Source organism: Lepisma saccharinum, chromosome 2 (genome assembly GCF_977018435.1).
Source record: "Lepisma saccharinum chromosome 2, izLepSacc3.1, whole genome shotgun sequence".
Classification (NCBI taxonomy): Eukaryota; Metazoa; Arthropoda; class Insecta; order Zygentoma; family Lepismatidae; genus Lepisma; species Lepisma saccharinum.
In genome coordinates this window covers 54,580,234-54,605,057 of record NC_139230.1, presented here as the reverse complement: position 1 = coordinate 54,605,057, position 24,824 = coordinate 54,580,234, and the positions used below count along the sequence as shown (strand labels likewise).

At 39.1% G+C, this 24,824-nt stretch overlaps 1 protein-coding gene across 1 annotated transcript in view; it reads left to right on the top strand.

Annotated features, from left to right (window-relative positions):
- The window catches only part of LOC145984039 (uncharacterized), a 59,677-nt gene that overhangs the window by 3,178 nt on the left and 31,675 nt on the right, over nucleotides 1-24,824 (top strand). Inside the window, exons 2-3 of the mRNA XM_083117377.1 lie at nucleotides 15,288-15,457; nucleotides 24,751-24,824. The exon at nucleotides 24,751-24,824 is cut by the window's right edge and continues 169 nt beyond it. Of these exons, the coding sequence (XP_082973503.1) occupies nucleotides 15,288-15,457; nucleotides 24,751-24,824 (244 nt within the window). The remainder of the gene's footprint in view (nucleotides 1-15,287; nucleotides 15,458-24,750) is intronic.

Here is a 24,824-nt window from a genome sequence, read left to right as displayed (position 1 = left end):
TACATGGGAGCAGATGAAGGAAAGCATGGAAATATTGTCATCTTTGTGCACTTAAAATGTATAAATAGTAGAGTTGCAAAAATGATAGCTTTTTTTTCTTTTTGTAGGGGACTGATATTTTGGCTTTTAGGCCAATTGCAGTGAACCAGTTTCAGTAATGATTTTAGAGCATCTTTGTGCCATATTTTGCAACTAGTTGAAAAATTTTACATGCTGCAGGAGCCAAGCAACAGATATTGGCCATTGCTTCTAGTTACTAATTTGTTTTTGGTGGTGGTCTAGTGGGTAAAGTGTCTGGTAACAGTTCTGATTGTTTTATATTTTTTTTCAAATTCTCCTAGTAGAAAGACTGACTATCATAGAATTTTTGGAACCATTGTCACAAGAATTTTGAACCTTTGTTTAAATAATGAGCACTGTTTGGATTTCAGAAAGAAGTTATTTATGTTGGGAAAGAAACTTAAAAATTACCTTATGTAAATATGCATGCTCCCCAATCTCCATTGATAGAAGTGACAGTAAGTATTGTAGAAGTAATTTGGAACCTTCCTGAAACTAATCAGCACAGTTTTCACTTCGAAAATGTCCAATTTATGGGTAAAATAAGATGTTAGAGGTAGCTTGCGCAAAACTCTGTTTTGCTTGCTTGATGCATTACACAGACTACTTACCTCTTCCTGAATTTTCGCAGGAGGCTCGAAGTGGTTTCATGTTTGAGATCAGCAGTAGCGCGATCAGTTGTAGAAACAATTTAGGGATCTACTTTTAATGCTAACAGAACTAAACCTGACCCACCTAACCTAACAAAAAATAACTAGCAAACTAAACCTGACCCACTTAACATAACTATGAAAGCATTTAGGGATATTATTTTAACGATAAGAGAACTAAACCTTACCCACCTAACCTAACAACAAAAGTATTTATTGAACAAAATCTTCAAACATTTTGGTGGCAAGAATAAATTACACATCTGAACATTGCAAGATAGACAAAGAGATTCCGTGAATCGATACCTAGGTAGGAGAGGCAGTTTGTAACCAAGACGATAGTAAACAAATGCCTGTTGGCAAGTACAGAATTATATAGGAGTAAGTCAGTAAGCAATCGATAAAACTCAAAAGTATGTGTTAACAGACGTAAATCAAAATCAAACCATGTAAAAGATGCATACATAACATGATGAAATAACAAAATGAATTTGGGCCGGGCATCTTAATGCCATGAAGGGGACCTAAGTTCAATTCCCTTGGTGGGCGATCTAAGTTCGGGCTCACCAGCCTCAAATCAATGGGTACTGTGGAGGGGGAAGGTAAAGGTGACCTGAGTGCAGTGTTGATCACAGCACCTTCAAAATGGCCAAGATCGAGAGTGTGTGGGCAGGCCCATAGTTAGAGGGGGGGCAACTGCCCCCTGAGAGCCTGCTTTGCCCCCCTATGAAAAAATACAGAACAAATTCCTACCTGGAATTCTCACTAATCTTTACAATTATATCATGTGTTACTCTAGAAACATAACAATGATACTTATTGATTTTGTGATTTATTAGGGTGTAAGGGATTCCATATAATGTCGTATCAGGATTGGGGAAATATCCCTTCCAGATTCAGACTTCGGGAAATGATTTTGCAATTTTCAGTATCTAGAACAGTTGTGACATTTTGAGTAGTCTTGTATTAAAGGTGCCTAATGTGTTCAGATGTTTTTCATGGATGTGTTGCTATGAACTTGGAACTGCTTAAATTTTTCTTTCCCAAGTCTACCTTTTGGTAATAGTGATTCATGTGGTAGAGAGAGGGAGTGGATATTTGATTTTTGTTACTTAGCGTTGCTTTTCTGCCACTGCTAGCTAATTGAAACAATGAGTGATGACGTGAAGTTGATGAAGAGGCACTCATAAACAGTGCTGCAACCACAGGGTGGCAAGGGTCATTGTCCTCCCTTGGATGGAAGTCCATTCTAGGAGAAGCAAACATTGAAGTAAAAAAACAAGACTAGGAGAATCTAAGAATAGCAGGACAATTGGATACTCATTATAGAATTAGTTTTTACATGTTCCTTGCATTTTTCTTCCAGACGGCTAAGCACACTTGCAAGGAGCACAGAGGGGCAAATGCCCCCTCGATTTCAAATTATATACAAATAAAAATACATTTCGTAAAAATTTCTTGCTCTCTTCGCTCGCAATTTCTGCTATTCTTATAGTCCAAGTTCAGAGCCATAGCTATGGGGCGGCGGGAGTCGGCCCTGGGAGCCAAACAATCTTTATGAAAAAAGAGAATGCCATGGCGCCCCCGTCAAATTATTTGCGCTCTATTAAAACAATTTATTTCTATGAAACTTAATATGAAATATTACTGATGACACTGTAATCCAAGAAGTCATTGATCAATCAAGGGATTCCTATTTGTTTGTCAGGTGTCAAAACATGTATTTCAACTAGCAATATAATACAATTCACACAATATTTTGCAAAACAGTTAACATAACCAGCAGGCAAACATTAGGTGATGCAAGAGTCTCCCCTTCAAAGGAAGTAGAGTCTGACTAAGGGACCCATGTTTTAATGTTTTAGCAAGTACAAAAAATCTGTATAACAAATTTTTACACAATTCATCAAAGTGTAGATAATATGTAACAATTATTATTTAATTAATTCGATTTTTCTTGCATAACACAACACAATGGTGTTGTTGGATTCACGTTAGATACGTTTTTGAGTAAAAATCTTGCATACTGGAAACCAGAGGGAATCATTATGAAGCATGATTTATAAAGGGCTCCCATCATCAGTTCTGCAGAGAGGCCCAGAGCTGTTGGTACATATTAATCGTCTATTAACATTATCGACCTGTAAATATCAAGTAGATACAGTCCCTAGCCTATTTATGTTAAACTTTATATTCTTTGGCAATCTGGAAAGGTCATTATTGAAATGTTGCTATTTGTTGTTGCTCGAAGTTTTTTTTGTTCGTTGCAGTTTCAAGATATCATCCATCTTCTGTTACTTATCTCCTTTGGGGGACGTGGCAAGTGCCTCTGTGTACCCTGCTATATCTGCCAATGTGACACAATATATTAAAAATTTTCCCCCTCTAGGATTGACTTCGGCCGCCCTACAAAGAATTCCTGGCTACGGGCCTGTGTGTGGGATCCTACCCCCACATCCCCTAAATGTGCCTTCATAGCATGGTGCTATATTCATGTGGACCTTTGCCTCACCTTACTCTTTTGTTCTTGCCTTACGTGTGTATGGCATAGAGCTAATGCCATTTTCTTGTAATCAAGGGGTAAAGGTTCGATCTCCTGTAGAACATAATGCATTGTGATTAGGATTCTCTTTCAAACCTTTTTGTCCATTACTGATTAGCAAATCTGACCATAGGATGCACTTAAAACAAACTTTTATGTGCTTGTGCCAAATATAAACTATAGGCTAAAAGACTAAAAATCGGCAACTTACGTGTGTGAGTATGAGATTTTTCGTACTACGTTTCGGAGGTTGCACTACCTCCTTCTTCAGGTTGAAACGATGTTATTCAGACACCTGACATGGTGCCTCGTCGTGAAAGTGAAGGTTAAGGATTTAGGTTAAAAAGTTGCTTGAAGGACACTTTCTAAAAAAAGAATATAAATTACACATCTAAAACCGCGCAATACAATAAAAACAAAAGAACATCCAAGGCTGAAGTTGGCGAACTGCTGACCGATGCTCAGGGTAGGCGAATGCACGGTGTCAGCCCGTACCTGGGGAAAGAGAACTTCCCCTCCTCAATTCTTCCAAACTGGGGCTCGGGAGTCACCAATCCAAGGAGAAGTCGACCTCCTCCTCGGCGGCTTTCCTGACCTCAGGAGTAACATGGAAGCCCATCTCGTCCCTAAACACTGCGGCCTTATCCCATTTTTTAAAGAAATTAACCCAGCCGTCTTCTAAATTCCCATCGGTCAGCAGTTCGCCAACTTCAGCCTTGGATGTTCTTTTGTTTTTATTGTATTGCGCGGTTTTAGATGTGTAATTTATATTCTTTTTATAGAAAGTGTCCTTCAAGCAACTTTTTAACCTAAATCCTTAACCTTCACTTTCACGACGAGGCACCATGTCAGGTGTCTGAATAACATCGTTTCAACCTGAAGAAGGAGGTAGTGCAACCTCCGAAACGTAGTACGAAAAATCTCATACTCACACACGTAAGTTGCCGATTTTTAGTCTTTTAGCCTATAGTTTATATTTAATTGTGAGTAATTCGCACATTACCAGTATGTTGTGCCAAATGTAAAGATTTGTGTCATAAAACAAGAAGCAAATGTTAATATCAAACTATTAGATGTTTCATGACAAAAACCTTACTATTCACAATATGTATGTGAAAGAACACCTATTATGCTAATACACCATGATTAATACTTAAGATCAGTATGTTACTACAAGGGAGCTTAAGATTTAATTTAGCCTGTAGAAACCAAAGTTCCTTGAAACTGCATCTACTGTTGTTACAAAAATGCTAGTTTTTGATTGAGTGGTTTATATACAGGAATGGGTCTCATGATCACATAAAGTAAGGCTATTCCCTTGTAATCAAGAGGTTCCAGGTTAAATCCTCAATGGAGACATAGTGGTTTGAATCCCATTTTGAACTGTAGGTCCAGTACAAGTTAGCTTATTGGAGCATAAAGGAAACTTAAAACATTTTCTCTGAAAAAAAAAGTCAGTTTTTTTTAAAGACATAGACTGGTTTACCATTTGTGGCCAATCTATTTCAATGTCTGCCTCAGTTTTAGGGCCACCATGCACTAGGCCAGTGTTTCTCAACTGCCAGGCTGCAACTTGGTACCATGCTCTGGTATCAATTATACCGGGCTGCAAGAGGCTCATTGGATCCGGTTGTTGACAGTAAACAAAATTTTGTTTCTTGACAAGCCTAGATATAATCGAACTATTACTCTTCACCTTTAAGCCATAATTTACTTACTAATATCCAGTGCTCAAAAAAATTTCTTCAAAGCTAGGTTCCTGGAAACCATCTACTAGCAATTGTGCATACTACGTACAGCATGTTTCAAAAGTTGTGCAATCCAAACTTTGAAAATATATATCATGAAAATCGTAAGAGATATGTACACCAGGTTTTCTGCACTAAACTAATCCTGTAGGCTATCCCTAGGTTCATAAATTTATGTTAGCATTTTTCTAAATAAAAGCAATTACATTATTTTAAAAATCATTGTTAATTTTCTGAAAACATCTGAGAACTGATTTTCAACAATAAACTCAAACAATTTGTAGGATCATTTGTTGGTGTTTGACTGGTAGTAAAACAGTTGCTTAGTGAGGTACAGCAGAAGCAGGGCATTTTTATTGGAAAACCGCTTGCACATGAGTGTAAGAATGAGTAGTAAAATACTCTTCAGCAATGCACAGACACTGCTCCAATGAATACGCCATTCTGAATCAATTTAAAATACAGGCACAGTAGCGGCGAAAGTGAGCCAGGGGCAGCCTAGGATTCTCTCGAGAGTCCAATTTCGGCACAAAATCCTGATTTACGATTTTTAATGTAAATGTATAGCCAATACTTAGACACATGTTGCATGCAACTGTTGGCAATATTTCGACCTGCTAGTGTTGACATATACGGAAAAATGTCCCAAAAATGGCACTTTTCACTCAACCCATAAAATCGGCAGTCAAAAATTCATCAAATGTTGCACATGACCAATATTGGTTGCAAATGACAGACTTAGTCATTAGTCATCAAATGTCTAATTATGACCTTTCAATAATTTCTTACATATTTTTCTTACTCAGAAGTTCATTTCTGGAAAAAAATTGAATGCTGCTTTCTGTCGGTTATTAATTTATATAATTTTCTGTACGGAGTGAACTGATAATTTTAAGCATTGAAAAATATCTCAATGGATGAGGCTTTATAATTCAGAAAACCCGGTGTAAATGTCTCTTACGGTTTTCATGATATACATTTCCAAAATTTGGGTTGTGCGACTTTTGAAACACACTGTATAAGATGCTGAGCATCACGGTATTCAAAACAACACTAAATTATTTGAGAAAGCAGGAAATGGGGTGCTGGGGGAGAAAGGGTAAGAAATTGTTACAGACTGTATGGAAAGTTCACAACGTTGATAAAAAAATATATATACCATTTGCTAACTTACGCTGTACTGCAATTTGAACTTAGAATCATCAAAATTTCGGACATACCAGGTATCCAAAAATAGTTCGTGCCGCTGGAACGAAAAGTGCAAGTCAAATGGCATGTGTTGGCAACCCTGTCTGGATGGCATCAAAAGTTTACATTCCCAGCAACCGTCAGTCAGTGCAGAGTTGGGAAGCATGTCCGTCGCATAGACAGCAGGTCTGTAGGAACTACAATCCTGAAGGGAACATGTCAGTGTCAAAGGACGTTTTACGGTCGTGTTTACTGTATGAGTTCAAATTGGGCAGCAATGCTGCAGCCGCTGCTCGAAAGATATGCTCCGCGTTTGGAGAGGTATCAGTGAGTGAGCGCACAGCGCGAAAGTGGTTCAGCGCTTTGCATCGGGCGATGAGAGCCTCCAGGACAAGCCTCGAGCTGGACACCCCACCACTATCGACGAAGCCCTGCTGAAGGAGATCATCGAGCTCGATCCACAGCAAACGTGCAAAGAACTTGCACAAGGGTTTGGAGTGTCGGAGGAAACCATTCGATTGCATCTGCACAACCTCGGGAAGACTTGGAAGCTCAGTAAGTGGGTTCCTCACGTTTTGTCCGAGGAAAACAAACACCAGCGGCTCACCATTTGCGCATCATTGCTGTCATCCCACAAGAAAGCCCCATTCCTGGACCAGATATTGACATGTGACGAGAAATGGGTGTTATACAGTAACCGCAAAAGAAAACATCATTGGTCGTCCCCTGGTTCTGTTGCATTGACTCCCAAAGAAAACATTCATTAACAGAAGGTTCTGCTCTGTGTTTGGTGGACCAGCGCTGGTGTTGTGCACTTTGAATTCCTAGAGCATGGCAAAACCATCACATCCGAGGTATACTCGTCCCAGTTGTAAAGGGTTGCAGCTGCACTGCGTCCGAAGCAGCCAGTACTAGTCAACAGGAAAGGAGTGATCCTTCTGCAAGACAACGCTAGACCTCATACGACGAAAGCGACCAAGGAGGTAATCAACACACTTGGTTGGGAAATTTTACCTCATCATCCTTACTCCCAGGACATTGCCCCATCCGACTTTCACTTGTTTTTGGACATGGATAACCATTTGCGTGAGCAACAGTTCCGAAACCGAGATGATGTCACGCAGGTCATAGGACAATTTTTTGTTTCTAGGGACCAGAACTTTTACAAACGCGGGATTTATAATCTTGTATCTCGTTGGGAACATGTAATTGAAGCTGAAGGAGCTTATTTTGCTGAATAAAACACATTTGCCAGAAATTACAGAGTCTTTATTTCTCACTGCAATATACGGCATGAACTTTTTTGGATATCTGGTATTACAGCAAAAGATCACAGTCGCCAGGCTGAAATTTTTAGTCGACCTGGCAACCGGAATTTTTCGAGCCCTGCTAATATCTAATATCAAGAGTGTATATTAATTGATGTATAAAATTTAAAAATATGAGAAATATATTTATAAGTAAAATTATTAGGATTGGGGCATCGCTTTTATGAAAAGAATACCAAGCTGCAGTGTTACAAAGGTTAAGAACCACTGCACTAGGTGGCCAAAATACATCACAACTTGCTCTGTGACCAGGGCTAGTGAGCATTATGTAAAATTATACATGATTCAGTTGAAAACCAGAATGCAAATATTTTCTGCCGGACACAGATATAATTGAAATTTCGTACCAAAGTAACAAGCAACATTTGTCACTTGGAAGTGAACACTCAGTAATCAATGCAACCTTTCAAACTGAAGAGACACGACATGCTGTGCATGCATTTTAAATGTTTTGCTTTAGACTGAAGGAGCCCATGTTGCTTGCTGCTTCAGTGTGAATTCTGCATGTCATCTGTCTACCATGGAGTAGTTGTTTAGCACACTGGATTTGCAGTCTAAGTCACAGATCTGTCATGGGTTTGATCCATACGGCCGGCGTTGGTCCCCATGGCAGAGTGGTTAGCACATTGTGCTATGATGTCAGGGGTCCCAGGTTTGAATCCCAGCCTGAACATTGATGTTTGTGAGTGTTCTTTCATCACATCATCACTCATCCCCATCTTCGCAAATTAGCCAAAAGTGGCACAAAAGCAAAGTAAAATCAATCAAATCTAACCTACTGCCGGCAAAGAGAAATTTGTTCACCTGAAGATTAGGGAAGAGGTTCTGTTTAGAAATGTAGTGTTAGAATAAGTATAGTTAGGGGATAATGTCCAATTAAGATTGCATGCTGTTATGGAATTTGTCAGTAACATTAGATATGACTTATTTCAATATTTTACATTGTATTAAATTTATTTAAAAAAGAAAAAGAAAACAACCATAAGGAAAAATAGATACATACCTTGAAAATATGCATTGCAGATCTCACAAATTTAACACTAGAACTGCAGGCTTTTTTTATAACTAGAACTGTGACAACAAATTGACTGCCATGGAAGAAGTGGGTTATATTTATAGTTTTGTTTGTTAATATTGTTTTAATTGTTTCAATACACATCTTTAATTTCACAGAAATGAATACATCCCGTTCTTGTTTTCAAAAACATTAATACAAATAAAAATAAAAATTATTTCATGCAATAACAATAAATTTACTTATTTGGCATCATCTGCAATGCAATTGGTGCAGTATTTTTTAAAATAATTTTTACACATTTTCCACACTACTCACATAAGTCTCCTGTCTTGTTTCTGCATTTGAATATTTGGCACTGTTGATGCTGTCGTTTTCCTGGAGGCTCATAGGAGACAATCTGTAGATTGGGCTGTTGGATTCTGTTGCTTCCTTCTCGGAGTACTTCAGAATGTTTCATCAGAAACAAGTGATGACCAAAATTTTCGCCAGTTGTACTCATAAAAAATATATGCATTGAGAGCGGCTAGATCCAAAATGTTGTAGAATACATGAACTGGCCATCTTCGTGATGCTTTTTTTACAGAAAATTTACGAGCCATCTGATCGACTACATCTACACCAAACTTTATGCTGTTGTCAAAGCTGACTGTTTCAGGTAGTTTCTTTACACCACCACCAATACACATGTTTGAATCCATGAAACTGAGAATTAGAACGTTTTTCTTTCTTTTTCCTTGGTATACAGTGAGTGTGCTGTCAGCACTGCTCAGAAGAACTGAGAATACTGTTCTAGATGATATGATTTTACCTGCTGAGGCACTTCTTGTCTTGAATGTCTTATTGTTCCTACCAAGGTAGTGTTCTTAGCTTTCAGGGTTTCAGCGAGTTTCCTTGATGTAAATAAATTATCTGTTGTGACATTTCTTCTTTTTCCAACAAAGGGTTCCATCAAGCGAAGTACAACATATTATGCAACAGGCTGATCTGCTGGGCGATCTTCATCTTTACCCAAATAAGGGGAAACCATTCATCAGGTACTTACTGTCGACATCATCTGCAAGTCAGAATTTAATGCCGAACTTGTCTGGTTTATTTGCCATGTATTGCACAAATCTACACCTAAAATTTGTAGGAAATAGCTGTTCATCTACAGTGATGTATGCTCCTGGTATGTAATTTCTGCCACAATTTTCAATGAAACAATTCCATATTTCGGACACATGCACAAAACTTGTCACTTTTTATGTATTCGGACATTGTTGTTTTATGATCAAAGCGCAGATATCGCATTATTTCATGAAATCTGTCCCTAGCCATGGTTTCACGAAAAAATTGTGGTGCCCAGGTACTGTCCCACAAACTATCTAATTCAAGACTTTTCACACAATGTGTTCTGCGAGCATACAAAATTGCGATAAATGAATCAAGTTCCTGTAATGTTACAGACCAGTCATTTCCTCCAGTTTGATGATGAGCTGCTTCTTCAGTGCAAGATTTTATAACCAATAAGTTGCTGACCAAGGCAGTTTATTAAGATAAAAACACTTAACACATAACGTTTCGACCCTGTATCAGGGTCATCCTCAGACGAAGAACTAAACTAAAATGATGAAATATACTACACACAGAAAGATTACATACACAGAGCAGGTCACAAGCCACACAACAACAAATCAAGTTGACAGTCCTTATCTAGGAAGATTTCTCCAAAGGAATTAAACATATCACCTCCTGACAGTTGTTGACTAATGGGTCTACTACACTGACAGGTGATTGGCAGGTCAAGATTAGCACCTGCTTACCACTCCCCCACCCCTCCTGCCTTATTGGTTATGGATGAATGCCTCCTCCTCTGGTCTTCTTCTTTTCTCTTCTTTCTTCCTTCTTCATACTTCATACTTAATCACCTGTCAGTGTAGTAGACCCATTAGTCAACAACTGTCAGGAGGTGATATGTTTAATTCCTTTGGAGAAATCTTCCTAGATAAGGACTGTCAACTTGATTTGTTGTTGTGTGGCTTGTGACCTGCTATGTGTATGTAATATTTCTGTGTGTAGTATATTTCATCATTTTAGTTTAGTTCTTCCTCTGAGGAAGACCCTGATACAGGGTCGAAACGTTACGTGTTAAGTGTTTTTATCTTAATAAACTGCCTTGGTCAGCAACTTATTGGTTTTAATATGGAAACAAGGCTTAATTATATTACAAGATTTTATGTGACGAAGCATCCTCTCATTCACAAAAAGATGCCATGCACTTGAAACCTTTCCTTCAAGGATATTTCGTTTTGCAAATCATGACGGGCCAGGCTTTTCTTGTAAAACATTATGTGCTGGACTCCTACCAGCAACATTTACATCGGCATCAATTACAGTCCATTCGCTTCCATCTCTAGCACTGTATTTCATTCCAGATAGAAAAGGAGACTCAACTGGAGACACTGTGGTTTTTCTTTTTGCTCTCTGTTGAACTGTAGAAACAGGTGCTGCTTCGTTTTCTTCATCTTCTGATGAATGGTTCAATTCAATGTCTTGTTCTAATGGAACAAAATCGGGATCCTCTTCACTTTCACCTCCATCAGAATTGTCAGCATCTATGTCCTGAATTGAGTCTAAATACTTTGATATATCTTCAGCTGATAGTCCACGTTCAGCCATTTTTAGAGCACAATAATCACTCACGTGTGCGAGAAACAAATATCAAGAACAGACAACAAACAAAGACAGTGCTTGGCAAATTTTGCAACTCACTATTCGGCTCTTACAAAGAGATTGAACATTCACCTGTAAGCTGCTGCCACCTAGTGATAAATCTAATAAATGACACACCAGGTGGCAGTAGCTTGAAGGCAAAGTTTGTAATACATCTCCCGAAAGGAGGTTTGCATTTTTCTGTTTACCTTTGCATAAAAAATGGAGTGTAATGCACAGTGGTCATATTGACCACTCCCGCGGTTGGAGGTATTTCGATGAATATCTACATAATAAATTTATTTTTTAAAATTTTTAAATCTAAAATATATTCTCAATGTAAAAAGAACAAAAGTCAAGGAATTTCAGATGATTCGAAGAGATATTAACATCTTAACAGTGGTCAAAATGACCGCTTCCTCGGTTCTAGTGTTAAAAAATGTCTGAAAAATCTGCTGACCCACATATGCAGTGCTATAGATTTGGAAACAAGGTCTTGGTGTGATAAATAGTGCCGCAAAACCTCTCAATACTTCACCAAATTTTGTGAACTGAAAACACAATCTTTATGCACCATGTCAGAATTTTACACTTTCCCACTTGTGTATGGAAGGTTACCGGGGCCCTGCTAGCATTAAACTTAAAAACTAACCTAACACTAAATAAATTAATTCTTGAGCATAAACATTGTTAGGATACATCTTGAAAATATGCCTTTTTCACTACATGGTTGCAGAAGCATTTTGCTTCTGCAAAAGGCAGATGAACTGCATAACAAGCCCTGAACATGTACCACATATCAAATATATGTAATCTCTCTTGCAAGACTCGTATATCTTGGAAATTTCTGAACATTGGAAACTTTCACGGTAAACAGTACCATATTTCACTGCATAATCATCATCCCTGCTTTGTTTGGTTTACAACCTTTCATCATGTAATCATCTCATTTGCATGTCAGATAATGAATCCTTATGATAGCTGCACAGAATCTTTGGACAAAAAGATTACATTTTGTAAGTCATAGCTTCACAACACTGTAGCAAATTTTCTTTTGCATAATATTTTGACTATAATACACAAATGAATAACAACTGAAGTTAACTTTTTCATACCTGAAAAATGTTCTCTAAACTGTCATAAAGAAATGACATGCATTGATTTGGAATATTCAATATTAACGTACATTCACAAGTATTCCTTGCATCCTAATCTTGCACCATGACAGTTTAGCTAGTAATAAATACTTTTTTAAGTACTGGTAATACAGACACATTTTGTAAAAAAGGAAAGCTTTCAAACAAAACCATCACGTGGGAGCAATTAACATACCATTTCTTGAAAACTACACATGATAATTCAGTTCTGTCTTTTTGTTAATTTACATATTAGCACATCAGACAAAAAAATAGACCCCGAAATGAAATCATACCTTATAGTTGATTGGCCCTCTCTTGGAGCGAATGACAGCAGGAATTCGCTGTGGTGTGGACTCTACAAGTCTGTGCATGTGAGTCACATCAAGTGCAAAACACTCAGTCATCAACTGGTCACAAAGTTTGGCGAGGTTCCGTGGATGTCTAGTTCTCTGCTTAATCTGTTGTTCCAAGTGGTCCCACAGATTCTCAATAGAATTGAAATCTGAGGATTTTGCTGGCCAGGGAGATGGGAGAGCTCCTCTGCATGCTCGTCGTACCATACAGTGACAGGTTTGGCCCTATGCATGCAACAGTTGTCAACCTGAAAAATTGGTGTGTCCACAGTTGGATTATCAGTGAGATGTTGGACAAATGGCAACACATGTTTGTTCAGAAGTTGAATGTAGCCATGCTAGTTTAAGTGAATATTGACTTCAACCAAAGGGCCCAATTCTGTGTATGTGAAGCACCCCCAGAACATCACCGACCCGCCACCTGCTTGTACCTCACCTTGTACACATTCCTCATGGAAGGCTTGATGTGGTTGGCAGTGCACTCTACGTTGAGCATCATTACTGTACAGGCAGAAACTGAACTCATCAGACCAGGTGACCCATTTGCTGTCATCTACTGTCCAGCTTTTGCAGTGTTTAGCCAATTGAAGGCATGCTTTTTTGTGTGCAATTGTGAGCAGTGGTCTCTTCCTGGGTTCTCTACTCCAGATGCCCATAGTGTGGAGTTTCCTTCACAGTGTATGTTCTGAAATTGAGGCATGTGGCCCTTCATTGATGAGTTGCAGCAATTGTTGCCTCATTGTACATAAAATTTGGTTGACACAATATGTGACACTCGTTGGCGGTCTCTGTTTGTGAGCACTTTCTTTCTACTGTACTGTGTGACACATCAGCAAATTCCACCACTTCCTATATACTGTGTCCTTTTGAATGTCCAAATGCAATGACCCATTTTTGCCACTCACTCACGTCTTTCTTCTGACCCATTCTGCACATGAGAAACACACGCTTGTCAGGAACCATGACTTCCACAGATACTGTGGGCCACGTACCTCATGATTCACTTATCAGCTGCAGCGAGTGCCATGCATAGTGGATACTGTGAACATAACCATTCGGTGTTCATTTTTTGTTTTGTGTGCTTACATATGAAGGTATGTCATATAAACAATATATTTATTGTTACTATTTTTAAGAAACTCATTTTGAAAATCTTGATTTTCCTCCCAAAAGTGTGTGATGCAACATAGGAATGGGGTATTACTTTTAACTATCATTTTTTTGCTGATATGTTTTACTTTTGACATGTAATAAAGAAAACAAAACAAGAACTTGTTCACAATGTGTGACAATTAGTAGCCCAGCAGAAGACATCCAGTTTTCAAAATTACCCAGAAATTACAATTTTCTATAATTAGTTGCATATTTTCCTCTTTTTTTTTCAATTATTGGTGTCTGGGATTTCACATTCTCAAATGGTGGTCTTTTGTCATACATCGCTGCAAATATGGTCCACCCAGCATCCATAGGGCCATTACTGGAAGCAGTTTTCATGATTTTTTTTCTACATACTACGTGTTTTGTCCACTTGGCTCTGTTGTGGTGGTCAGAATGTTATCCCCCTAGGAAAAAATGAAATTTGTGTAAGAATTTTGATTGTCTTATGTTTTCTGTAATTTTCATTATTGGGAGGCAAAATTTATAAATTTCACCTCTGCTTAGAGTCGTCATTTTTTTTAAAAAAAGATGATTTCATATCTCTACGGCATTTAGTTCTCTTGCTTCGATTTTTTGTGTCTCTTGGCAAGTTGAGAAGTGCATGTATGAAAAGTTCCCTACCATATTGGCTCTTGTCCCCTGAAGGTTAATCATTCTCACAAGGAGAAGTAGTAGAAGAAGGTTAGGCATGTCAAGGTTATCCTCTTGGCAATTTTTGTTTACAGAATATGGGTGCATGAAATGAAACACTACTAGCCAGATGCTTCTCTTGTGTAGAAAATTGTTCCACACAAAACCACTCGTTCCTTCACTGACTACTCATTACTACATCTAAAAAACTACCCGAGTGTGAATATATTCTGCATCTTGTCTACTGTAAATGAGAATCACTATATACGTTTTACTACATTCTTGACATTTTTGCTAAAAAAAAGGAAAGACAGTTTCTCAGTTACCAGTGTCTAAGGAAACAGCAAAATATGATTAGAACCATAACACTGTGCTTAACAAAACATATTTTTTCTAAATTTTCTTCAAAAATATTACTGCTTATGAGAGGCAGTAAACATGTTCAGTATGATACTTATGTAAAATCTAAATGCTTTTTTCTGGAAAACTTTGAAAGTGAGAATGATTATATTTATGGATGGGACAGATTAATCGGTTCTCTATTGGTATCGGCCAATGTAGGCATATTGGTTTATTGGTAGAAGTACTGATTATTTTACTGATACCTTATAATTTAGTGCAAAATTCTGCCATTTTGTTATATATTTTGTAGATAATCTCCATTCCATACTTTTAAAAAAAGTAAATGTCTAAATATGCAACTTCTTTTGCACTGCAGTCACTTGGAAACAAACTTTTATGTATGTATATATATTAATTTTTGACTCATTGTATCTTTCCAGGGAAGCTGGCTGCAACAAGTAATTGGAAATGGCAGAAGAGAAGCTTACATTTGCTTGTGCTGGCTGCATTATTTATAGTTTTCACTTTTACATGGTTCAAACCAATTGGACTTAACAGATATGGGCAACATAAAAATCTGTTCCTGGACTTCAGTCACTTGAAGTCAAAGGTATGTTTCAGTTTAGAAATTGTGATAACTTTGCTTCACACAATTTAGGCACTATTCAGTGAAAATCATTATATTATTAGAACGTGGCATGGCAGCTTGAAAAAACATGTTCTCTTTTATTTTCTTGCAAGGATTTCAGTGGATTGGTTTTGTAATTGTTCACCTGGCATGCTAGCTGCCGCTCTACAGACAACTCGACCCTGAAAGGCACTGTATGTGCAATGTAATTTTTAGACAAACATAGCATTGCAACTCAAGTGTGTTACATATCCTTCTGTATATAGAGAAAAAAGTAAACTGGAATTAAAATATTGATATATTATTTGTATCAGACATCCAGAATGGGGTTATGTGGATGGAGATAATTGAAATTATCTGCAATTTTACTATGGCTGATACCATTTGTGTTGCCATTGCAGCAACAACCAACCACCTTCAGTTATAACCTATGGCGTAACACCCTGTGAGGGCCAGGGCCTACCTACTGACTACTGGCCTCACTCCCACATGTCTCAGCAGAGGTGAGCATGAGGTCAACCAGCTAGCATTGGGGGGGGGGGGTCCTCCCGATGACCCAGTGGTAGCGTCGTAGGTTCGATACCTGGTGGAGGCACATGGCACAGTGGTTCAGATTCCAATTTAAGCTGTAGGTCCAGTCCCTATTAGCCTTACTGTGCATAAAGTGGACTTAACACCAACTCAATCAATCAAAGCTAGCATGGGGTCATTCCATGTCAATTCAACAAACGGGCAAAGGGGGGGGGGGGGTTGGAACCCATTATCTCAGATTTTGATGAAACTTGGCACATTTAATGCTTCCGTGGTGGTGAGAAACTATGTATTTTTTGGTCTCTAACTGAAAGTTTGAGGAGCTACAAAAATGAGACAAGACAAGTTAGAGATAAAATAAATTTATGTGGTTTCTCACAACCATGGAAAGATTAAATGTGCCAAGCATCCCATAGCTGGACCCCAAAGCTACCGCCTTTAGTTGCTCTCTGAAGAGAGAGGAAGGTATAGCATGTTACTAAGAAACATCAAATAAATGTACTTTCAACAACATGCTGCACCAAAGTACAGAGGAATTCGAAAGAAACGCCTCCCTTACGGTTATGCAACCCGGTATTTTATATCGTCTAGTTTCGCCTGGTAGAGTAGTTCCCGAGAGGAGCAGTGTTTCCAAACCTATAACCGTAGTGTTTCCAACCCCGTATTGGTTGGTTGGCTGTTGATTTGGTGTTGTAAGTCCACAATGAACAGTATGACTAATCGGGACTGGACCTACAGTTTAAAGTGGGATCCGAACCACTTTGTGCCTCCACCGGGACCCCTTGATTACAAGGCGTCGACGCTACCACTACGCCATCCAAGCCTGTATTGCTTCGTAGAAGACGAAACCTTCACGTAACTTCTTCATTCGTGATTTACATTTGGTTTACAGACTCACATTACAGGACACTCTTTTCCTGTATTGCATGTTTTCTGGAGCATTTATTTTTCCTTCTGTGGAGAAAATTCTGTTATTATTTTGCATCTTATTTTTCGCAGCTTCTCTACCATTTATTGGCTAATCGCAACAATGAGGATGAATGATGACTCGATGGAATTGATAAAAGGACAGTCATAAAGGAACCATGGGGAGCTAGATTCATATTTTTATTATTACTAATATATTTCTCTTTTTTTACTTTACTTTTGGCTAGTCGCAACGATGAGGATTAGTGTATGATAAAATTCATGAAGGAACACTCATAAACAATCATACCCAGGCCGGGACTCGAACCCGGGAATTTCGGCAGCGAGATCAAAAGCCGATGGCTTACAACGCTCGGGCACAGCGGCGGCCAATTATTATTAGTGATATTGTCTCAAGTAGTGTATTTTTCCACCATATTCTTTCACACAATCATGAAACGGATGAAAATTAAAATGTTAAAATACCTGCCTACGTTGTTTTTTTTAGCTTGCAATATAAAGCCCTACTGCACGAAGCTAAATTGTGGAAATACGAAACAGAACCAAGTTAACATATCTTGGCCGTGGAAAGTGTTAATAGAAAATCTAGAAAAGAGCCATTTAACAGTTGCCTGATTGCTTTTCCATTTGTTGTATGGGAAGAATTGTCTGAAATGTGTGTGTAGTGGCAGGCAAAAGAGAATACAAAGATCGAATAGAGAGGCAACACTGTCATTGTTCTGCACTGCACAGACCACGCGTCTCGTCGAGTGGGCGGGGCACTGTGTGTGCGAGCGAGCCGCTGTTGCTTCTGCAAAAAGAACAATCACAAACAACTGAATGACGCTCCGCTTAAAATCTAGTCAATCGAGAAAGGATTTGTTGAGGAAGTGAATTGAAATATAAACGCCAGAATTTGGTCTAAGCCTATAATGGTTACTAGCAATAATAGCTGATCAATTTTTACATGTGGAATTCCGTAATGAACGAGGCAACAGGCCGCACTCCACACCTTTAGCCTGGTAACACTAATAAATCATCTCATTATATGCGTCCGGTTATGCTGATAGTCATGTTTAATATATTACCTTCAAACATAAACAATATCATGGACTCACTCAGAGGCAGAATTCAATTTTACGTTTTACTTTCCTGAAGATATTGTAGCAATATAATCATTCCGCTCTATTTTCGTATTCTCAATTGAACTCGCACTATTTTCCCCCCTCCCTTCTCCCACCTTAAAAATTTTTGGGTGAGAGGCTACAAACTATACTAAAACTGAATTACAGACAATACTTTACGACTCAAAGTGACGTGACCTAGAACGTAGTGAAAAATCACTGGTGCGAAATTCAACGTAATGATGATAAAATGAAGGTAGGAAAATGGATGTGCTAGAAAGTTTTACATACATACACACAGTTAGCTCCGTGTAGAAGATAGTTCTTCACATTTTTCTCACCTTGGCTTCCTTGAATTCACGAAACTGTAAAGCCATGAACGCGTTAACCCCCTATAATCACGGAATCCCAGGTTCGATTCCTGGTGGAGATACAACTGCCTAGTGGTTCGGATCCCACTTTCAACTGTAGGTCCCACTTCGGGTAGCCTTTCTGAGCATGAAATGGAATTAAAACAAAATTGGAACACGGTAACCCATCACAACACACGCGCAGAGAGCGTTGAACTTAATGACTGACAACTACATCGAACTTTCAGCGAAGCTGGAATAAGGTCTATTTGCCATGACAAATAGTGTGAATTTTCAGTCTCGTGGTGCTTTCTATACGAAGTGCAAGCAAGTTATCTAAAAAAATTCAAATGTGAGGGTGAGTCGAGCTATGTTTCATTCAATAAGACTCTTCACTTCAAACATATTTTGCTCTATAGCTGTCGATTTCGAATGGGCATCTAAGACTGGTTGCTTAGCGGACCGGATTTGGAAAAAATCACGGACTGTCATTGTTCCAATCACACTACAGACATAGCAAAAATTGATCACCTGAAGATGAGAGAAGAGGTGATCTCTTGATATGTCTCGAAATATATAGATAGAATATATAGTCAATAAAAAAGAAAAACAATGGATAATGTCCAATTAAGTATAGAAACGCTGTTAGAACCGGTGTTCATTCACAGAGCAGAAGGGTTATTTTGACAAAATTCTGTTTCCCGGCTGGCTGCTTCGGAGAAGAGGGCTTTGTGAAGTTGCCGCTTCTTGCCCAAGCGGTAGACCTAATTCGTTGTTTGGCCACGAGTTCCTTCGTAGGTAAACGCGGCAACAGAGGATCACTGCCAGAAAGGTGGTTCCCGCGCCGGCTGAAAGAGCGACGGAAAATCAAAGAACCATTGTCACTAACTTCAGACAGACATCTAATCATTTCCTTATGTTTCGAAGCTGATCCGAAGGGACAACAAATACCAAAAAAACGACATGAATTAAATGATCGATTGGTCCGTCCTTCTGTTGATGGACGGCAATTCATATTAACAATAATAATCGTAAGCTTATCATTAAAGAGTCAACAATCAAAGCTAATACGCAACTATTAATCAGAAATTACTAGTGTGTTAAAGTTGTTTTTGTACCTCTTTGTTATTTTAAGTCGCTCTTCTGCCACTTTCGGCTAATGAGGATGAGTGACGATTAGATTAAATTGACACCTGATACCAATACTGAAGCCGTGACTCGAACGCGGAAATTTCGTGGTATCGGAAGTGGACCATTTAACGCGCTTGGCCACCAAAGAGAACCTTCTCTGCGGCCAAGCGCAGTTAGTGATGGACTAACGATCCAGACACCGAATGTTCCGGGTTCGAGTCCCTTCACAATCTAAGACATAACACTTTATCAAAACTTTATTCACCTCTCCTCCACCTCAAATTTAATACTCAATCTTCCCAACCAAATTTCCAAGCCAATTTAAGACTTCCTGTTGATATTGCTCCCTCCAAAAAAGCAATCTAAGACGTAATAGTAATACACAAGAGTTGGGATTCCCTGCCCCCAAAATAATTATCAATCCAGCTACCTGAAAATCCCACTAACTTCATTAATCGCCCACCATAATTTCCCTATCAATCTAAGGCCTAATATGTAAGAGTTGGATATCGCCCCCCCCCCCCCCACCAATATTACTTATTACCCGTAACAATTCCCCTGACAATCTACAAATTACTATTTGTATAACAGCAATGGCTAATTGATAACGTAATTAAACTTGTTCCCTGTTTACTCAGTCAAATTTCCATCACAGTCTGTGCCATAATGCCCCTCCCCCTGGGCACCACTGATTTAGAACTGTGACAACGTGATAGGTGTAATGTAACTAATAGTTAAGTGTTAGGGATGGGTGCATGTGTGCTGCGCATTTGAATTTTATGTGAATCATATCTGTCAATAATGTGAATATTAATATTATAGAATATAACATAATGGTGCAGGTGTGTGAAAAAGTAACCATGAGCACCAAGGTATCAATAAAAAAGAATTGGAAACATAAGTTGCATATGGAGATGTGTGTAATTAGTTTTGTTCTGGGATGTAGCAAAGAACATCGGTTAAACCGTGCGGGGTTTCAATACTGTGTCCACCCGCCGTTGGATTCAAGCACTGCATCTAGTCGACGAGGCAAGGATTCCACGAGCAGATGTTTGGTCTTCTCCTTAAACTCTCCCAAACATCAAACACGTGAAAATGTTTTCGATTGGGAGACTTCGCTGGCCAATCTACTCTTGAAATTCCTGGGTGCTGATTAAACCAGGTGGTGTTCGCTTTCGATGTATGGACGCTGCTGTTGTCTTGATCGAAAGTCACGTGCGAAATCTCATCTTCAAGGTGTCTCTCTCGCTCGCTGGGAAGCGTGTGGTTTTCCAGCACTGCGATGTATTCCTGCGAATTCATTCTCGAGGACACTTCCACCAATCCACCTACTCCAGACGAACTGATCCATCCCCACACCGCCACGGATATCCTGCCACTCCTAGCATGGGTAGAAATGTTCTCGGGGCCGTAGCGAGTTTTGTTGCGCCTCCAAACATAAACCTGACCATTTTCGTCAGACGAAAATACTTTTTTGTCGCTCAAAATTACGTTCTGCCAAAATTCTTGAGGAGCTGATAAATATTGTAAAGAAAACTGATCCGTGCTTCGTGATGGAAATGCGTCATTGCTTCATTCTTTGCCGCTCGACGGTGCCGAACTGTTGCAGCATGGCACTCCAGTTTCAACTCTTGGCGAATCTTCGTTGTAGCCATGAAGGGATTGCCCTCGCTCATCTCAATAATGCCTGCATCTTTTTCCCTGGTTGCCTTCCACGGCCGGCCTTTGTTGGGTCTTCACTTCATTCCTTGGTCACCTTCTTCCTCGTAACACCGAATCCAACGCCTGACGCATGAATCGTCCACACCAAGGGTCGTAGCAATCTGTAGTGCAGCAGATCCGCTGCACAAGAACATGCGGACTATCTTCTCTCTTGTAAATTCCGAAGTGTAAGGCATGATGAAATGATATCGTAAAGGAACATTCGGACCGAAGGGACATGCTGCACGTGGCACATGCCTCTTGAAAACAACTTATCATTGGTGCATGTAGAGTTTCACGTCCATTCCGGAGCAGAAAGTTTCATTATTGATTCCGTTGCAAGTGACATGCTCAAGGCATAGATACGAGTAAAACTGCTGCAGGATCTCGAACGAAGCACCCACCGGGGCTCGAATTAAAGCCAAAGCGTGGTGGCAAAAGGCAACCGTGAAGTTACTGCATCTGAGATTTACGTCAAGCAGGGCCTGCGTGGTGTGTGCAAAGAAACTCACGCTTGCTTTAGGAAATAAGGATACTATTGAATCAATGCAATATAAAAAAGTATATACCGTAAAATATACATTATTATTGACTCATGCATTCCCTGAAAAAAATGCATTGTTTTCTCGCACATTTCTGCCCGCAATGAATATAAATGTATAATCTATTAAATTAAGCAGGTGCATGCAGATTTAAAAATATTGATAAGATAATTCAATTGAATTGAATTGAATTGTTGTTTTTTTAAGTCCACTTTATGCACAGAAAGACTAATTGGGACTGGACCTACAGTTTATAGTGGGTTCCGAACCACTATGTTCCTCCACCGGGTATCGAACCCGGGACCCCTTGATTAAAGGTGACGACTCTACGATTGCGCCATAGGGGAGGCCCTAGTCCTCTTACGGAGATAATTCGTTCGGAGCAATAGAAATGCCCTATCAAAACAATTGGGGAATATTATTTTCAATGTGGATATTCTTCGGAAAATATGTTTCTAACAACAGTTTACCTAAATAGTGGGGACTTGGGGTGAGAGAGAGGGACGGAGTTGGAAGAGAGAGAGAGAGAGAGAGGAAAAGCACACAATTTTCTGTTCAGTGCGAACCTTTGGGATTGCTTTTTTCTAGCGCACCAAAAACACAATACGTATAACCCAAATACAACCCAAACCTTCAATGGCAAAATTGTGAGTCAATCACTCAACTGGAATAAAAAGTACGGATTTAAATCTAGGCCAGAAGATAGTTATTGCGCTACCATGTGCCAAAGAAATCCACTTTGCCCGCGAGAATTGTCATGCCTGAGTGATATGTAGTTTACGTTAGTTGTGAGAGTTGCTTCAATTCCATTGCCTGCCAAGAATAATGATAGCGCCGAAAGCATAACATACAGAAATGTGCATGTTTGGCGAGCTATGAGAAAAGCAGATCCTTGTGTTTTCATTTCAAAATTTACTAATTTTATGTCAATTTTTACATATAGCCAATGGCGACAGAGGATGAATGATGCTTCAGGGAAAAACGAAAAAGAAAAACTCATTATCAGAGGCTAGGACCCAAGAACCCTGGCTACGCAGCATGTTATGATATTTAAATATATCACGGATTGCTGCTAAATCCATTCCTAGATATTTGTAATGAATGAACCCCCGCCCCCGCTACGAGAAAAAGAAAGACTATAGGATGTGAAACATTCACAATGTAATTGCATTGCTTTACATCGCTCTTGGCTGTATTCCAAATGTAGTAAGAGATCAGCGATAAGTTAGATTTTTTTTGTGGCAAGGTATAAGTGTATTTGAGCGCAAGGGCTACCTATTGCATCATTTATAAAGAGTTAACTTCGTCGTTACACTAGCACCAGGCACAAATGCATCAATTTCTATTTCGGTTATTTTACATCACTCTTCTGCCTCTTGAGTTAATCGCGATAATACGGATGAATTATCAATTTATAAAATTGTGGCGGGACAAACTCAGTGATACATTCATGCCTGACCAGAGTTCGAATCTGGAACATATGACCTCGCTTCGCTAGAAAGGCTGGCAGAAATGTATCGGAAAAGTGTAGGAGCACCAAGAACCGGTTTCACCCAGCACAGACAATGAAATCATTTACAGCGACTCGCTGTGGCAGTGTTGCTCGTCACCCCCTCCCCCTCACTCGCAGATAGAATAGCCTTCTCAGCACGCACATGCTGATGGAAGAGTGGAACCACAATCAAAACAACCTGCGCAGACCCACGACTCCTGTGCACCATACTCCCGCGAGGAGGGGCGGGGGAGAGTGGACCATGCTTCCTTATGGCCCGAACTGAAGGGAAGAAGGGAGATCTGCGCGGGTACTTTTCGTCCCAAGGATTTTTTTCGTTTTGGTCGATCTATACTTTTCGTTTCAGGCATATTCCGACTGGAAGGTTTCTGGCACCCCTCCGCCCCCTCCCCTTCCCAGCATGGTTAATAAATGAGACCCTTGCACTTTCAAAACCCTTATCGCAAGAAAAAGCTGGCATCAATTTTACACCACCATACAATAAGATTTACACGGGAAACATTTCCCAACATATTTTCTTGATTCGGACTAAGGGCAAATTAAAAATAATCAAAGAATTAAATTACTGAAAATATGGAAAAGCGCGATACCAAAATCTGTAATGAGTGCGAAGGGAAAATCGAGAAAAGGAAAAAAAAATAAGTATAAAAGTATTCGAATAACCAGATTAAGAGAGAAAGTTATCACCGCTCGAACAATGCAAATGAAAAAAAAACGGGAATACGAATTGAAATATACGACAATCGGAAGTAGGCTGAAGGAAGCAAATTGTAATAAACGTGGAAAGAAAACATAATGAAAGGAGCGCTGGTTCGATTCGCGACGGAAGCTCATATTTGTTGTTCGAATCCCACTCTACACTGTATGTCCAGATGCATTTACACTTAAAACAAACTTCGTGGAACTTTTTCCAAATCAGATGTCGCCAAAAATTTAAAAACAAAAAGAATAACTCTGAAGGAAAAATGCCGAAAGCGTTATTGCAAAATCAAAAAAAAAATCTTCACATATTCGTTCGGAAGTGGTAAAAGAATAATAAAAAACTCAAGCATAAATGTTAATAACACTTGTTATTATTACCAGAGACATTCTCAAAATAAACTTCTTGTCCGTTAAAATCAAATCAAGAGGAAAGCAAGATCTCCACCCGGTCGCGTGAATCTGTGGCTAGATTCAAGAGTTGGAAACACTACGCTTCTCGCGAGCTGATATTCCTGGCGAAACTAGATGATATAAAATTCCGGGTTGCATAACCGTAAGGGGGGGGCGTTTCATTCGATTTTGAGTGTACATTGCATGTCTTCCCTACTTACTGATAGTTTTTGTAGGACTTCTGGTGAAAAGTGTAAAGTTACATTTAAATTGAAGGTGGACTGTGATTTATCATTATACTGAAACTGATTTCTTTTTAAGTTCTAGTAGGCTATCTTTGGACAAGAAAATATGTTGTGTCTGATGTGCTTTCCTTTCCTTTCAGGAATGGTATTTTTTTAGCTGCTTTGATGGGAGATTGGAAAAAGCTATAGGGAAGATCTCGGTTAATTTACAAAT